Source organism: Centroberyx affinis, unplaced genomic scaffold (assembly GCF_046629955.1).
Source record: "Centroberyx affinis isolate AG114_WGS23_722 - 3 ecotype Tasmania unplaced genomic scaffold, CSIRO-AGI_Caff_v1 ptg000166l_1, whole genome shotgun sequence".
Taxonomy (NCBI): domain Eukaryota; kingdom Metazoa; phylum Chordata; class Actinopteri; order Beryciformes; family Berycidae; genus Centroberyx; species Centroberyx affinis.
Genome location: NW_027278863.1, coordinates 546,830 through 559,947, shown reverse-complemented (window position 1 = coordinate 559,947; position 13,118 = coordinate 546,830). Strand labels below are relative to the sequence as shown.

General features: G+C 39.7%; 1 protein-coding gene across 1 annotated transcript in view; it reads left to right on the top strand.

Annotated features, from left to right (window-relative positions):
- Window positions 1–12,878, top strand: part of LOC139655843 (glypican-6-like) — a 28,118-nt gene extending 15,240 nt beyond the window's left edge. The window contains exons 3-5 of the mRNA XM_071533219.1: window positions 9,252–9,388; window positions 10,730–10,905; window positions 11,981–12,878. Coding sequence (XP_071389320.1) covers window positions 9,252–9,388; window positions 10,730–10,905; window positions 11,981–12,186 — 519 coding nt within the window. The 3' untranslated portion in view covers window positions 12,187–12,878. The remainder of the gene's footprint in view (window positions 1–9,251; window positions 9,389–10,729; window positions 10,906–11,980) is intronic.
- Window positions 12,879–13,118: the final 240 nt, after the last annotated feature.

The window sequence follows — 13,118 nt, the reverse complement described above, 5'->3', positions numbered from 1 at the left end:
TCACTGAACTAAGGAATCAAAACTACACATGACGTCATTTGTCAGACAATGTGGCAGCAATTCAAATCTAAATACGAGGGCTGCGGTCGAATAGTCAAAAAAATACGTCCTAACTCCTATTCCTAACCACTTTTCCTTGACCTCGTTGGAAAACGTCATGAGGTCAAGGAAAGATGTGAAGGAGAATTCATAAGGACTTAGGAAAAGACAACCGCGGTGCTAAGAGAATCCGACTGCACTTACACTAGGCTACGTAATCATGCGACGGCGGATGTTAATGACGTGGATCTGCCGTGGTGAAACTACAATGTTCCGAAGATGGACTACTAAAAGCGCATCTTAGATGTTAGATACTTCGCCCTGTGCGTTCTTACCATGTTGTTTCATGCAGGCTATATAAACGTGGACAACCCGGTGAAAAATATCGCTTCATCACCAAGGTTGGAATTGAAATAAAAAAGGAATATAGGCTACCAGTCACAAAAGTGAAACGAAATGGTTGTCACACTCACCCTCCTGTCCACTCATATTTATCGACATGAATCCCAATTAGTATGATTGTATGAAAATAATTGTTAAATTCATGAAGATAGGCATAACATGTTAGGCCTACAAATCTACTACTGTACATATTATCATTCTTAAGTTTCAAACATGTTGAAAGTTTTGAGCCATGTCTGGCCAAAAACGTTTCATATCCCTTTTTCTTGAAAGACAGACTTCTCTGTTATGGTTAACATGCTGATTATGATCTGATTATAAGCCTATGCATATAATATCTTAAGAACCACCACACAACTCAGTAAACACCTTGAAATGTTGACTTGATTGTGCTTTAAAGTTGTTATGGCTGATACAGGCCTTTATTACAGTAAGGCAAGAGTTTCAGCATCTGTGACTGAAGTAAAATTAATTAATGATATTCCTAAAGGCTGGCAATACAACGACGCTCAGAATGAAGAAATAACTAATGCAAACTGAGCATAAGTTACGCTACAACGTTAACTTCACTTTGATCATTTTACAACAGCAGCGTAACGTTCATAGTTCGCCTATGGGCTTAACATATTGTTGAAAGTTCAAAACATATAAGCATATTAGCAAGTTATGGCATAAGATGGAAAATGCTTAATAAGCAACGGTAACTTGCATGATGATCTGCGTCCCTTGTCGATCATGATCGTTTGTTTTCGTGAACGGCCGAATGGTGCGTCGCTTGCAAGGAATTGTGGGACAGCATTATCTCCTTTCCTTTCGTAAAGGATGGTCCAATGTATCCAATGCTAAAGGAGCTAAGTAAGGAAGCATTGAAGCACCTTTCCTTAGCAGTTAGAGAATTCGAACAGTTCTTATCATGGCTGCCACTTAGCTAGATACTTCCGGGTCATTTCACTCAGTTAGGAACCTTCCTAAGCAAAAAAGACAATTCGACCGCAGCCTGGGTCTTTCCGTTAGTGTGTGAGATATGTATCATGAACAGTTAACATTAACGCAATATACACTGTATTTCTTTAAGGTAGCATTTTTTAAATCGTAAGGTATGTATGACACTGTGTGAAGAGTGATAAATATTCACTGCTGTTGTTTTTTGCCTCACTTGTATCTGTATCTTTCCTTCAATTTCTGTCAGATACAGCATTAAGATGGATCTTGCAGCATTTCTGCTATTGTTCGAAACCTGGGCTGCAAAATCAAAACAAGCAGGAAATAATAGCCACATTTGAATAACAATAGGATTTCACTTTATGTCAAGTATCATCCAGCCTGGGAAGCAGCATAATAACGGTCACACAAGGCTGTCACAGACAGTGCCATCACTCGGGGGTGTAAGAATGATATATGCGCTGGCCATGCCGTGGCTTTGTTGAGATGTCTATGTTAAATCATGTTGTGGTGTTCTTCTCTGGCAGATTTATGCTAAGACATAATCAGTTGTAATCAAAGGAAACAGGGAGGGTGGTTCCAGCTGAGAGCTGGAGAAAGTGCAAGGGCCTCCAGAATAGGGCTGAAAACAGGTTTATGAAAAAAGTCTGGGTCTTAGACTGGCAGTGGGGCACAGCATACACTATTGTATTGCCATATCAAAACACATTATGTTTTGAAAGACTTTGTGTCATTTCCTGACCAGACTGGAGGAAGAATTGCTTTGGTGTACCATTCCCATTTGTGTGAATACTGCAAGCTAAACAGTTGATGTCTTTCTAGTCTCATCTATTGTGAAGTCACAGAGGGGAAACATATTTGCTTTTGCCCTCTGTTGATGGATATTGATTGGATGAAAACAGCCCACTATATGCACTCTGGTAGCAACCTGCTCAAAGTAGCAACGTTAGTCACCTTTGAGGCGACTGCTTCTAGACAAGGACAAAAGGCTAATGCAAAGGAACTCACAAAGTGGAGACACATGCTATTCAAAACATTATCACAGAGGTCATTTACTTGGTATGCTTTGGGTTAGCCAATATTATTTCTACAGTACAGATTTTTTAATATGCTAAAAGTGCTTTAGAGCCAGATGGCAGGTCTTGGTTGAGAGAATCTGCTGTTTATGGGTAGACCTGGGCGCAGGAGGAGGGCTTTATGAGGTGTTAGACACCAGTGATTAAATAGCCGTGTCCAGGGACATACACCCGCAGGGCCTCACCACACTGATACTCGACACTATGGCAGCACAAGTTGATCTGTTCACTACACATGGTGCACACAGACTTAGAGGACAGTATATTAGTCTAAAGATTTGGGTCAGTTAACACAATGACCAGGAATATAACTTGATCAAGAATGTGATGAAGAGGCAGAGTTATTCTTGCTGTGGGCGTCCTCCATGTGAGAAACTATTCAGTCTGTCCTCAAAGTGGTCACTGGTCAGAGAGAGACTTAAGGCATGGCAACGGTTTGGTATGAGCAGAACCGACTCCTTGAACTCTGTAATTGAGATGCAGGAAGAATACAGCATTCGTATCAAATGAAAAACTATTTTAATGCAGACAGGAGCAGCAGTTGCCAGGGAAAATAAGTTGATCGAGGAGTTGTCTGCCCCTTGTGGTTTAGTGGCGAGACCTGCTGCCCAGTCTATGATTAGATTGAACATGCACTAATTTAGCTCAGACTTGCAGCAGTGGGATATGCTCAATGTCAAGCAATGATGACATCCCTAGATAGTTGCTTTGAAACAAAGGACTAATTGTTAATTTAACAAGATAGTAGTGCTTTAACCAACCTGAAACAGCATGCCTAACAAGCCACATTTTTGTGTGTTTTTGTCTGTGTGTGTGTGTGTGTGTGTGTGTGTGTGTGTGTGTGTGTCTGAGAGAGAAAGAGAAGGGGAGAGAGAGAGAGAGAGAAAGAGAGAGAGAGAGAAAGAAAGAATTAAAGGTAGACAGAATGGCCATGGGAGATACTGAATAGGTCAAGCCTGGCCAGGGCCGTGCTGTGAGTGTGATGTGTACTGTATATGTTTTGGAGAGTAAAAGTCAGAGAGATGGTTTAGCTACAGTTTTTATGAAAGGCAGATAGCTCGTCAGTCGGGCATCATCCCGCAGCCAGATAAGAGGTTGGGCCCCTGACATTGTGCAGTTGCCAGGAGTGTGACTGCAGCTTCAAAGCCAGTGACACGTCAGCTTTTGATCTGAGAATAGGCAAGGGCATCCGAACACCACTGGTCAAAGTACAGTTCACTCACATTTGTATGCTGAGCTGAAAGGTGGCATACAGCTCCTAGCCAGTTGACACGCATACAGAGCCACACAAATGCATGCAGAATCTCTTGTATACACTGTATGCACACACACACAGCTGCATGGGCACAAACACACATTCATCATCAAAATTCATTTTACAAATTCCATGACAGATTATAGATATTGTAAGAAATACTTTGAGCGTATGTAAGCACATAGACTTTAAGCCTGGTAACATCATTATCTCATTGACTCATACTGTTGTTTGGAAATAATAATTGTCTGTAAATATTTTCCCATATTTATCCATTCAAGCTACCCAATTATTTTCCACATTGAGTAAACATTGTATATGCGATATGTTTGGGCTGGCCTGCTTTGCACTGTAAGGCATGTTTGGTGAATAATGTGAGTTGAAAGGTGAGGCGGTGCTTGGTCTATGACAGGTGATGCTGTGTGAGCAATAGCACATAACAGGCTACCTTTTAATGATGTTTACTACTGAATTAATCTTCTGTATTGTGGTTTAGTGCTATTGGGTAAACGTCCTGTTTTCCTGTTGGTATCCCTCTCCAAACAGCTGCAGAAAGAGCAGGAAAAGGGGGAGAAACAGAGGGAATTCACAGCTGATTGATCTGATTGAATTTATCTGACAAATTCATGTTTAATAAAACAGACAGAACATGAATCATATATTAAATGGCAGAAAACTTAAGAATAACACAAGAATGCTGTACCGCTTATTTCCATTGTGGTATTTGAGATGCTTAAGACAGAGAGAATAAAAATGGAGACATGTAAAAAAAAAAAAAGGAGAGAAAGACGGTGTGAAATATATATAGGGAGACTGGAGAGTGAGGGGATAGCAGTAAGAAAAGGTACAGTCCAGAGGATACAGAAGACTGAAAATACAGAGAGAGAGAGAGAGAGAGAGAGAGACCAGGGGCTTTATTCTCAAAGCTCCTCAGAGTAGGAGTTGTGGTCTAAGATCACTGGTCAGGTAGCCACGTAACCTTCACTTTCACTTAGGGCTGAGGGAGCAGAGAGAAAGACCAAAGAGAAAGGAGAGCAGAGTCAGAGAGAGGGAGCAGGGAGAAAGAGGGAGAAACACAATGAAGTAATATATGGTTCACGACAGAAACCGGGGAGAGGGAGGGCAAAAGAGAAAAAATATGGCTTGGGAGGAAAAGGAGAGAGCAGGCAAAACTATGCTCTGCTGCAGCCTTTCATCCTCTGGGTTTAAACTGATGCTTGATCATGAATAATCTCTCTCCTCATTCTAGCTAAACCTAAGCACTTTTAGATGCCCTTTGCCAAAAGTTTTGCACAATGCATGCATTTCTTATCACCTATGAGTACAAACAAGTGTATATGAGACAAATATCTCAACTCTCCGTTAGAGCCTTTTAAACCGTCATCGCTACCAATTCTTAAATTTTCTGTTTCCTAGCTAAATTTTGCAATGTTTTTTTCTGTTTAAATGTTTTTCTGTAAATTTGAGGCTGATGCTTCCTTTTCTGAAACGCTCTTAAGCACACACCTTAGCAGAACTGTAAGAAACATGTCAAAAGGCCAAAAGGGCCATATCATGCCTTTAAGAGAAATAGATTATAGATGATGGGATGCATAAAACAGAAGCAGAGCAAGGCCATATAGGCCAGTCATTTTATAGAACTACCCTACAGTAAGGATCTTGGAAAATGTAGAAAATAATTGCCATCCCTCTGCCATATTCTAAACATTATTCTATGTCAGTGGAAGAGTAAGATACAACACTTTCCCTGTAAAAGCATCATTTGTGTTCGCTCTCTCCTCACGATTAATGCATTTAGAAGATAGGCCTATCTGTAACCAACACTTCTAATACCTTGTGATGCATTGTCGCTGACATTTTGAGGTTTTTGAGATGTTAATAGAAGCGACATGATTGACGTGGTCATATATGATAGCTTGCACATCCTGACAGTAAACGCTTCCATCGACTGCCTTGTCTGCCCTCATTACAGCACCAGTTACCACACACTAATAGCACCTTTAATGTCATCACGCATTGGAGTAGTGGCTATCAAACATCAGGATAATAATCATCTGTTAGGATGTCACTGAAGACAAATACAGTGTAATTTCCTGTTGTGGGGTGAGGGGGAGGTGTTTTTTCTGTGATCTCCACAGTGATCTTAATGAGAATATCACGAGTGATAACCAGAGTGACAACCAACCAAGCTAGTAATGGTAATTTAAAACAAATTTCCTGCATTTCTACACCACCTAACCTCTTGGATTAAGTCAAGAAACAGCAACCCTGTATAAGGTTAACCAAAAATGTAAAATTATGTTATATTACTAGATTTCAGCATTGAGGTACTTACATTCATGATTTTGCATAGGCATACTAACCTAAAAACCTATTATTGGGAATCGCGAGAAAGTTTCAGAGCGACAGAGACACAGAGCGTCCCCGTAACCATAGTATACATATTTGGCATGTTCTATAGTCTATTTTTGACAGTTATTTGGCCAGGTTTAATGTAATTAATTGTTATTCAGTGAACTAATATGATATTGATAGATATTCTATATCAATCAGATGTATCGATGGCAAAATGATCAGTCGTCAAAAACAGTACAGAAATTAAACTTAATTAAATTCTGTTGAGATGGTCAAGTTAAGTTTAGAAACGTAATCAGTTGAGGACCTCCAGAAGTTTACATCACCTGAAAGCCCAAGTTGTTCAAAAGGAAGATAATCACAATGGTTCCAAAAAGGCGCTTGTGACATTCTTCCAAATAAAAAAAAGATTTTTTTCAATGAATGTCAAAATGTTGTTTATTAAATATATTGTCATCCACGTGTTTAGGAACTTTTCATATTAAAGATTGAATTTAATAAACAAAGTCAGGACAAAGTATGGTCATTTTTTGTTTTGGCTCACCTGTAAAGTTGGTCAAATGTCACTTACGCCCCTCTGGTTCTTACCTTCAATATCTGACAGCTCTTTATAATGAGGTCTCTCTTCCACACGCACCACCTCTCCTTCTCACTTTCTATTACCACGTTGGAGAGATCATGTCTGAACATCTTTGTCATCTTAGCATTGGAGACTGTTCATAGATTTCGTTCAGTTTAGAGATATGAATGTAGTTAAATTCAGTAATGTGTTGCTGCTTCTCACAGAAATAATACTGAGTGCATTCATGCACATGTATCCAACTGTTTCATTTGAAGCTTTCCTTGTTACCTCTGTTCCCACGGCATGATAAGCAGTATGGCAAGTTCTGTGTTAGACTATGTGGAGAACCCACATTGAATATGAATGTGATTTGATTGACACATATTGAGATGGTTTTATTTTGAAATGTATGTTCTTTTACGCATATGTAGCAAGTATATTTTTGCTCACTTTCATTTTCTCTTTCTTTCTCTCTCTTCCCTTCAACTCTCCATTTCTCAAAGACATAGTGCCATCTAGTGTGCACTGTAGCTGATTGCATGCCAGACTGCTTGTTGCAGTCTTATTATTTATTCATGGGCAGTGCACAATGACGTGGGAGACAGACTTAGATTCACAGACATTTCACAGTAGCAAACTGCATCTTTATTATTTTGTGAAAAGGCTCACTCTCTCCTTCTCCTAGGTTTTTTATTCTCCTTCCTTTGGCCTGCTTAGGCATTTGAGGTAGATAAGGTATATTCCATTTATTTCCAATGGGGATGGCTTTTTGTGTGCTGTATGGATAGCCAGTTTTATATAACTGCCAAGGATTATATATTCATAGTGGATGAAATGGAAAAATATTCAATGTTCGCTCACACTTTATAATGAACTTATAATGTGACTGAACATATCGTTATGTGTCAATACTGGCCATGCTAGTATTCAATGTTATGGAGCAATTTAAGAATAAATGACTTAATCAGTCTTTAAGACCTCATCATTTGTTACCCCAATCCAGTTGTTATGGGTTTAAATAATTTGGTAGAAATCAACGATTTATTAATTTACAGCTAAATTGAATATGGCAGTATGTTTGCAGCAGGTTCTAACCAACTAGTCAAATGTGAGCTTCTTTCCTTCCCGTATTAATTCACACTATTTTGTCGACCTGGTTTTGCCAGCAGATCCTTAGCAAACCTCAGTTGTTGAACTTGGTGCAAATGTGTGAGGTTTAGTTAAACATTGCCAGTCAATCTCTTGCATTGAGTGGAGTCCTGACCCTCTGGGTAGTATCAGAGCTGCTGAAGTGCTTTGGCATCAGTGTGACAGGATTAACACATCAAAAGCAGTGTCGGGGCCTACAGCAGCGTCACACAGTCAGTACAGCACCTTTCATGTTCTGCTCAGGTTCACTACAATTTCACGTAAGCCAACAGCAAGTCAGACGGAAAAAGATAATGGGGGCAACCTGCCGCTATCAGGCTTTCCCTCAACTTCAGTGAAATATATCAAATGCTATGTCTTTGATGAAAGATTGGGGTTCAACAGGCTCGAGTCATGAAACGATATCTGACTGTGTCACATGGCCAAAATGCAAAGGAGAATTAAAGTCTGACATTCAAAGTCAAAATATTGCTGCAAGCCCATGCCGTCTTACTTGTAAGTTGTCTAGTCATGATGCCAACCCATGATAGTCAATATAGAAGGAAAAATAAACCCAAATTATTTTCTACCGAGCAGTGGAAGGGTGGGCGTCAGGGAGTTCATGTGTCTGAGTGCCAAAGATTTCCTTCTCCCTCCTCCCTTTGGAGAGATGTGGTTATTTATGAGGACAGGGCAGTTGTATTAGTTTTGCATACGGTGAGTATCTCTGCAAGGCATTTTCTACAAATGAGATGCATACAAGTGGTTAAAAAAAAAAGGATAAAGCTGTGAGGCAGCTGATTCTGATATTGACTCGTAGCTCTACATGTATACCTACCATGTATCAGAAATATAGATAGAGATAAAAGTCCAGGTATATCTTTCAGCGCCTGTATTTTCTCTCAGACGCACTTGCAAGGCAGTAGAGCAACATAAGTGGGGATGAGTGGAGGGGTGCAAGGGCTACTGCATAAGTTGGATAGGGGGGAAAGTTAGGGGGATTTTTTTGTTATTAACTTAATAATGAAAAGGCACTTGCCAAACCATGTGCTATCCGGCTTATGGAGTGAGGGGAAATTGAAGCGCCTCAGGAGCGAGAGGAAAGAGATACGACAGCTTGCTGGGCAGGAATGAATATGAATATCTCTTCCAGATCCGCTGTTACGTTCTTAGAAAATTTTTGTCACCAATTGAGTAGGAGTGTTGTATTTTCTGAGAGCTATGGTAAAGAGTTAAAAGCCACAGGATTTTTTTCTGGCTCAAAAGGGATGGTCTCTTATTAAACAAAACTACAAAATCTTTATATATAGAGTGTTAAAGCAATGTTTCACGTTCAGAGAATATTTTCTTTTCAGCGCACATATTCCCTATATTTATCATTTTCAGCTGTAATTTTCAGCACTTGGACTGTAATTGTCACATTTGGACATCGGCTTGATTTGTGTTGATTTGAGGTTTATTCTCCTTTGAAATGATTCCCCTTTCTGCATAGGTGGTGGACATAAAGGAGAAACTGAAGCTGTCCAAGAAGTTCTGGTCCAGCCTGCCTGAGGAGGTGTGTGCAGAGGACAGAGTGACCGCTGCAAATGCCAGTGATGAGCAGTGCTGGAATGGACACACCAAGGGCAGGTAAGGGCGCCGGCGCCTGGTGCTAATACAGTCTAATACAGACGGCTACTTAGCAGTCCAAAGTCTGTTAAACTAGCCATACATTAATAAGTCTAATCCTAGAATTAAGGATCAGATTATTTACTTTCACTGACCCAAATGCAATTGTTCAAGAGCTTGGCATTCTTTGGCTGTAATTTCCAAATGCGTCTTTGCAAAACAAGGGGATGACCGGCATTGTTGTGTTGTAAATTCGCAAAGGAGTTGGTAGGTTTGAACATGGGTGGAATAGAGAAGCCTTTTAATATATGTTTTTTAATATATGTTTTGCTTTAATGTTTTTTTTGTTGTTTCTATTTTATTTTATTTCATGGCATTGTGTTTTAATTCTTTTTTGAAACCAATATGATGCCTCATTGTTGATCTAATTGCATTTTTAAGGGAAAGTTTTGAAAATCGCAGTTAAAGGTTGCTCTCTCTGATATATTTGGTGCCATGAGTGAGATTTGGATTAGCACCCAGAGCCATTATTCAATTTGATTGATTACCGAGGTCACTGTTTGATGGTGCCATAATATCACTGATTTCTGCTAATTTCATTCAACATATCTAAGATAAAGAAAAAATAAATAAAATCTTTAATCTATAAATAATAATTAAGCAGTATTGTGTGGTAGCCACTGCTGTCATTTTTTGACAAAAGCGAAAAAAGATGATCAGTAAAATCAGTTAAGGACTTCAAATGTTACCTCTTTTAACTCAGCAAGAGGTGTATATTATCCACAGTGACCTGCAGTTATGAGGAATAAATGCTGTTGTGTCAGAAGATTTGTGGAATGCCCTCACGTGACGGCCTGTTTGTTGTTTAACAAACAGGAACTCAGGCAGCTGACATCTTTTCCCTGGAGAAATCTCTCACAAGGATGTCAAAACATTCCCCGACATGATTAGGTCAAATGTTCATCTCACCAACACAGGCCTCTCCTCAGAGAGCTACTCCAAAGTACTGTGTGAGAATGACATCCACATTTCAAAACATCAACAAAACAACAAAATAATTGTGAATTATGTCCACCTTTAGCCTTTCTCTGCCCTCTCTTATGAGACTTGGGATTTCCAAGTACACAGCTTCTATTCCAGGGAATTCTCTGCATGCCGGAGAGCTCAGAGTCTATAATAACGTTGTCTAGTGGCATTACCCACTGTGGTATTACACCCTTTCACCCAAACTCAGTGTTACACAAAACAGTTTTTACTAACTGACCAATGAATAGTTAGTAGCTTCAGTGCACATTTAACAAGTACCTCCTAATAAGAATGCTGTTTATTTAACTAGTTTCTTTTTTCTTTTTGACCTGAAAGGTACTTCCCTGAGGTCCAGAAGGATGGGTTGACCAACCAGGTGAATAACCCTGAGGTGGGTGTGGACATCACCCGCCCAGACACCTTCATCCGTCAGCAGATCATGGCTCTGAGGGTGATGACCAACAAGTTGAAAAATGCCTACAATGGCAATGATATCTACTTTCAAGACTCAAGTAAGCTGTTTCTCACTATTGCAATGCAGATATTTATGTTTTCTTAAAGCTACAATTTGCAACTTTTCCTCTTGAGGCAGGAAGTGTATTGTTAGTCCTGCCCTCCTCCCCCACAGTTCGGCAAGTTCACGCCCCAACACCTGTCACTCATCTTGATGAGCTGTCTACTTTGAAATGGCGTCTAACCTGAGGCTGAACCTGAACCTGATCCAGAGTTAATCAGCACCCTTAAAGCCTCCACAGGCATTCAAGAAGCAAACAGCAAACACAGGCAATAAAATGCAATGCTGATGTTAACCTGTGTTTTTGAACAGGCCTTTTCTGCCACACGTTAAGCTTCGCTGTACTTTCTTTTCTTAATGCTCTTCTCCATTGCTGTTGCTATGAATTCCCTGCACTTTAACCTCATCTTGATAGCCATAGAGCTCACAGCTGGCCACGCCCATATAACGCGTCATTGAAAAGTCAATTTCAGGCATGTACACACAGGGTCACAAGACTGACAATGTATACTACCAGTCATTTTGGACACACCACATTATACTTTATTTTTACTATTTTCCACATTTAAGAATAATAGTAAAGACATCAAAACTATGAAATAACTCAAATGGAATAATGCAGTGACCAAAAAAGTGTTAAACAAATCAAAACTATCTCATATTTTAGATTCTTTAAAGTAGCCACCATTTGCCTTGATGGAAAGGCAAAGGATTTGGAAAGAAATCCATACACAGGCATCAACTTCATTATTTATATTTGTCTCAGAAACAAATTTCAAGCATTTACACATAAGCCTTTAGATCAAATTGGCTTTAAGATAGTACATTCAATCAGGTGTGTCCAAACTTTTGACTGGTAGTGTGTAATATATCCTTTTTATTTACTGTTATTTTAATATGAAAAAGTTGCATATTGTACCTTTAATGTAAAAGTTTAGGAGAATTGGTAGTTTACCTTTAACACAACATTTTGTTCACTAATGTTTCACTTGAACTTGGGTTCAGACTGCACACATTTAATCTGTCTCCAGCTGCATGCTCACTCTGGCTTGTGTGCTGTTGTGGTGTTGCAGGCGATGAGGGCAGCGGCTCAGGCAGTGGCAGCGGCTGCACAGAAGCCTGCACCACAGACATGGACCTTACCGTCACCGAGGCCCCCGTGGTGGAAGCGGACCGGAGCGGGCCTGTGGATGACTCGGCCACACTCCTTGCACCCTCTGTAGCCCTGCCAACCGTGCTGGCCCTCTCAGCCCTGGCACTCCACCGACAATGGAGATAATGCTGGAGGAACTGGCTAAACTTGGACAGCAGGGTTTCTCTTTTTGCTGTTTTTGTATTCAGGCAGATTGGAGCTACAGTCAAGCAGACGGTATTCAGGCCGGCCTTGAGGCTAGAGGGGTCTGCTCTGAAAAAGAGCAGTCATGCATCGTGATTTCCTGCTCTCCCAAAGATTGTGCAGTGCCATCCTTAGACTTGATATATTCGGCATCACTTCACTGTCTAACACTGATGCCGCCCCAACAAACTCTGCTCCAGAGGCTGAAAAAAAAATTGTATTTCTTTCACATGTGGCAGATATTGATGTAGGTCTCCATGTGGAAAAAAAAAACACGCACTTTGATTGTTTTGATTTATTATCTTTTATGCAAAAATGGTGTTGTGTGTTGAACCATGTTGAAAATGTGGTAATTAGAGGCACCTAAAAGAGGCAGAATAAGTTTACTACAGCTATTTGGGGGTCTATAAGCTTAATATTATGTTTAAAAGGCATACAAAAGATGATAACCTAAATTACATAAAAATCCAGTTTGAATGTTCATTTTATCCTTGGTCCACTGTCATTAATTTATTTGACTACCGTTCTAATATTTAACAAAAAAAATGTATATGAATGCATGGATTATATATAAAATGTTTATATATAATTCATAATAATAAATTGTTTTACACATGCCAGTTATTGATTATTGATCAGGAATGATTGGATATCCTATCACTAAAATTGTCATATTTAGTAAAAATTGCATTCTTTTGTTTTTAGAACAGATGCAATGAGACTAACAATGGCCTAATCATGTTGTTTCATGTTCTGTTTCATTATAGTTTTGGCCATGAAGTTATGAATGGACTCTTTTAGGAATGTTTATAGGTATATCATGGGTCGGTCATGGGTTTGCCCTTGGCCAGCTCCTTGCTCTCGGCAGCCACTGA